A 5,126-nucleotide genomic window follows, 5' to 3' on the forward strand; every position below is an offset into this window, starting at 1 on the left:
CCACTCTGGGCACTGCCCACAAGGGAGCCGTGGTGCTCCCAGCCAGCCAGCTGGCCGGGTGTCCTGAGGAGAAGCCCTGTGAGTCAGGGTGCAGCTCACACACGCTTTGCCTTTTCTACCAGTGTAACTCCCTATAAAAATGCCACGCATAAATATGAGCTAATTACAGATGGCTGGTCCTTGCTAAGCAATTTGAAAGGAGCAGCAAGCAATTTAAAACAAGATATTAAAAAACATTCAGATGTAACATTTCATTTAACGTCAGGTATTATTAATGGCTGCTAATTTTGAAGAACTAAAAAGACATTCAATCTGTAGGTTTTCTTAGAGTGAAAAAGCTTGTGGTGGGGGAAGAGAAGAGGGGAGGGGGGAAGAGTTGGCAGAATGACCACTCCGTGGTCTTGGCTCTGGCAATGGGAGCTTTATGGAAGTTAAACTTGCTTTTATGGTGAAATATACCACCCCCAAAAAGAAAGTATAGGTGGTGTGCCTACCACCTGTAGGAAGAAATAGAACATATGTGTAACTTAGAAGCTTCCTCTGAGCCCCATTCTCACTGTACCCCCTTCCTTCCTGATCCAGGGATGGCTCCTCTCTGGGATTTTGTGTTGAATCATTCCCTTGCTTTTCTTTACATTTTAAGGACCAAGGAATGCATCCCTAAACCATATATGATTTAGTTTTCCAGTTTTTGAACTTCATATAAATGGAATCATATTGTGTGTATTCCATTGTTCCATGTTGCTTTCTGTAGCTGTATTGTGTTCATTTTCGCTGTGGATTGTATTATTTGTATGAATATGTCACAGTTTATTCATCTTTGCACCCTGGTAGCCCTCATGGTTGCCCCCAGAGTTTGTATTATGAACAGAGCTGCCATGAACTTTCTTTTCCATGTCTTCTGGTGTAGTTGTGCAAGAGTTTTTCTAGGGTATGTGGTTATTTAAAAAAAAAATTATTCAGGTAGCATATGCTTAGTGTAGAAAACTATTTTATGAATATTCTTCCAAACTTATAACAACATCTTTTGATGTTCATCTTACTTCATAGTAGATACTATACTGATTGCCCAACTTTCGTTAATGCATTTAATTTTTACAATTACCCTCTGAGGCAGGTGTTATTATTCTAGTTTTACAGATGAGGACCCTGAGGCCTAGAGGGTTAAGAGATTGCTCAGGTTGTGTAGTTAGAGGCAGAGCTGGCACTCAGAGCTTGGTGTGTTTGATCCCAGTGGAAGGGATGAGTTTATCTCACTGCACCCCTATCCATCCACCATCTGTCATCACTAAAGTACCACATGGTAGATGGTGTTTGTATAGGACACAATCATACACACTCGCTAATCCCTCCCTCCAGTACCTCTTCAGGGTCCTTCAGTGTGCTCTCAGGGTTCAGAGCCAGAGGATTAACTTACCCTTATTTGATGTGAGCTTCCAGTTCTAAGAGAAAAGCTGAACATATACCTAGATCATGAACAAAAATGCAAACCCTGCAGCACACCAATGGGTACAAATGTTTGGTTCATGGCTATATTCCAAGGGCTTGGCACATAGTAGGTGCTCAGTAAATATTTCTTGAGTGAATGATATGAATACCAGCTGCATATTAAGTGCTGAGTAATGGAGCCATCAAAGCTTGATGGTTAATTATGCAAAGCTTTTTGGTAAGATGGGGTGGGGACCAGATGAAGCAGACCAGAGGGCAGCCATTCCTGGGGCTAGGGATGGGGTGGGGAGAGATCCTGGCTGGGGCCTGAAGGAAAGACGCAGTGAGTAGATGTGTTCTTTACCTGAGTCCTTGACCTGAGTGATGATGGGGTGGTAGGGAAAAGCAACCAACAAGGGCAAGAATTCTGAACGCCCCGGGTCAGAGTAGAGGTGGGGTAGGGTTGGGGAAAGGAAGAGAGAAGTGGATGGAAGGGAGATTTCTAGATAAAAGGAGGAAGAAGATGCTTGGTGTTAGACTATTACTCGCCAGGGCCCAAAAGAGGCAGAAGACCCATGGGAGAATGGTGGGGAGACACTCCAGGGGTGGAAGAGCAGAGGAGGAGGAGGTTGATGGGGGGAGAAGCACAGCACTGAGGTCAAGGTGTAGACCTACCTGAAGCGGTGGGCAGCCTCGTCTCCAGCTCTAAAGAAATGAACCTTCATGGGGCAGAGATGTGGGCTGGGGGAGGTGCAGGGGCTCAGCCTGGTTAGTGGGAATAGACCTCATCAAGGGTGGAGCTCCTGAGTCAGGCTTCATCCTCTGCCGGACTCTCCAGGATGGCCTTTGGCCCTCCCTCCTCCGGTGAGTTCTCATGGATAATTGGCCACTGTCTCGGGCTGTCTTGGTGAGAAGGCAGAGCTCTGGCACGACCTCTTGGATACCTGCAAGCCTAGAGTGCAGTTTTGGTATCTTCCAGACGTAGGGTCCACAGGCTGCTTCCCAGCTTCCCTGCTTCCCTTCTGCTCCCAGCCGTGGAGCAGAAGAATGACATGGGCCCTGCTTCTGAGGTCTCTGTCTCAACTGGCTCTCTACTGTCACAGCATCTCATGATCCCTTCCTCTTCTGCAAGGTCCCTCAGCTGCCCCTACCATCCACTCTCTGAAATATCTCCATGTACATCTTGTTACCAACACTGTCCCTCCTGCTGCCTTACTGAAGCCTGTCCTCACCCTTTCCAGGGAGCCTTTCTTGCCTTTATCATCAGACCAGCTGTATTTCACATTGCCTCAGAATGGGCACTCTCAGTAGGTATTGTGCTCCTGAGCATCTGATGGTGTAGCTAAAACCCAGCCCTCTTCAGACTTCTGGGCTTTCTCAGGAACTTCTGAACTTCTGGGTCTGTCTTCCTCATCAGATCAGGAGCTCCAGAATCCACGTCTCCTTCCTCCTCTTAGTGTTTTCCTCCCTCCCTCCAAAATTAAGACAGGATTCAGCATATTGCAGGGACACATCAATCGCAGAATCCCTGAATCCCGCAACAAGATGTTACCTTGTTTAACCCATCATCCATTTTGGGGAATCTGCCTTATAGCATCCTCCAGAGGAGCAGGATGGACTGAAGGGTGTCTTGAACAAGAACTTCTCAATGTTAAAACCACCTGATTTACCCCTTCTTTCCAGGCAACCCTTGAAACAAGATCTACTTGGGCTAAAAGAAGAGGCTGTGATCTACAGATATGAAGGTCTTTTGGTTCGCCCTGTCTCCGCAAACATGATAGCCACTCCAGAATAAAGTGTTTCTCTTTTACATAAAGCTTCCCTAAATGGGAGAGATAATGCAAGCTCCTTAGGAAACCATGACTACTTGACCCCCTCTGGCAAGTCTTTCCTCAAATCCAACTTCTGTCTTTCCAGTCTCAGTGAAAGCCTGGCTTCTCCTGCTCTCTTTGGAATTCCATTATACTTGGATGGATTATCAATGGCAAATCCCCCACTCTCAACGCCATGGTGTCCCTGGGCTACTGACCAACCAGGAGTTTTCAGAATCAGGCAAAAAAGCAAGATGAATGAGCATGTCATTGATTTACGGCTGAGGACTTCCATTAAGACCAAATAAGACATACAAATTTATCAGTTACTACAGAGAACAGACTCTTTGGACTGTCCAAGCTTTTCTTTTCATTCAGTAGTGTGGTTGCCCAAGGATTGGTGACATTCTCCCTTTGCCTAAGAGGAGAGATTCTCATTGGGCCTTCCCTGGGGCAGTTGGGCTTGAGGATGGATGTTTGATTTGGGGTTCTTTTCCAGGATAAAGGAAGTGACAATGGTCAAAGGTCTCCAGTCCTCCCTGTCCCTTGGACTGACCTCCATGGTAGAATAATAGTTGATAACATTTATTGAGCACTTGCTATGTGCCAGGTGTTGAGTTAAGCATTGTCCATGTATTTTTAAATTTAATCCTTCTATTAGTCCTTTCAGATAGGCACCATTAGTGGGAATTTTACATAGGTGGTTTAGGAATGTGGGTAGGTATATTCCATCAAACCTGCTGATGCATCCACAGCAGCAGCAACAATAACACGTATCTCTGTCTCCGCATCCAACCTGCCACTATAACTACAGCAGCAGCACCGATATCGACCACTAATATGATTACATAATTAGAGTGTGTCAGGCTCTGTTCTAAGTGCTTGACACTGATTAATTCTTTTAATCCTCATAAGAACTTTATGAGGTGGGTACTATTATCCTTATTTTACAAATCATGAAGTGAGATACGGAGAGGTTAAGTAATTGCCTGAGGTTACACAGCTAGAAAGGGGCAGAGCTGGACTTTGAAACTAGGCAGTTTGGAATCTGGGTCTGTGCTCTTAACTGATAGGCCATGTACTTAAACTTTTTAGTTTCAATTATGTTAAGAAATAACTTTGCATAATGACTAAGTTCACACACACATACATATCACATGCTATTGAAACAAAAGATCCTGAAATGTCACTTTCACTACATATGTTACACTGTAATATTTTCTACTATATTCTGCTCTACTTGATTTTGTCCTAATCTGTCTCGTTAAAATTCTGGTTCTTCCTATTGGTGGGTCACAATATGAACTCTGAAAAAAAAATGCAGTCCCAGAGCCTGCTGCTTCTTAATGATTACAGTAAAGCACATCTGCACTGTGCTCTGGAGTTTAGTGAGCATATGCACATTTCGGTAATACTCCAAAAGGCAGCACTAGGAAGAAGAGGCTTAATCCATTTCCCAGAGGGCTGAGCTGCTTTGCCCCTAGACCACACAGAGCTATTCATGGCAGAGCCTTGGTTCCTATCCAGCCTTTTACCGTTCAAGGCCCAACCTACCCACACTGGATGGATGGCGCACACCAAAATGGACATGTTCTGACATCTTCCAAGGCTACTGACAAACTGCTGTAAAGGGAAGGGGCTTGCAGGTTTGGTAGAGCATAGAAAGCAGTACGGGCTAAGTGGGGTGATGGCAGGGGGCTGGATGCTCTCCTTATATGTCCCTATCTAGAATGATTCTCTGGTATTCTGAGCCAAATGCTATAGAGATTTATAACAGCTGTGTCTACTCCAGTCCTTCTGGGCCCTGGAGAAAACATGGAGACTGGAGGTGAACTCTAGACAGGCTATCCTTGCTTGGGGCCTTGTTGGAAATGGCTGGGGATTCCT

General features: G+C 45.2%; 1 protein-coding gene across 1 annotated transcript in view; it reads right to left on the minus strand.

Annotated features, from left to right (window-relative positions):
* Nucleotides 1-3,801, minus strand: part of LOC103086529 (keratin, type II cuticular Hb3) — an 11,919-nt gene extending 8,118 nt beyond the window's left edge. Inside the window, 1 exon segment of the mRNA XM_007472051.1 lies at nucleotides 3,796-3,801. Coding sequence (XP_007472113.1) covers nucleotides 3,796-3,801 — 6 coding nt within the window.
* Nucleotides 3,802-5,126: the final 1,325 nt, after the last annotated feature.

The sequence above is a fragment of the Lipotes vexillifer genome, unplaced genomic scaffold (assembly GCF_000442215.2).
Source record: "Lipotes vexillifer unplaced genomic scaffold, Lipotes_vexillifer_v1.1 scaffold422, whole genome shotgun sequence".
Classification (NCBI taxonomy): Eukaryota; Metazoa; Chordata; class Mammalia; order Artiodactyla; family Lipotidae; genus Lipotes; species Lipotes vexillifer.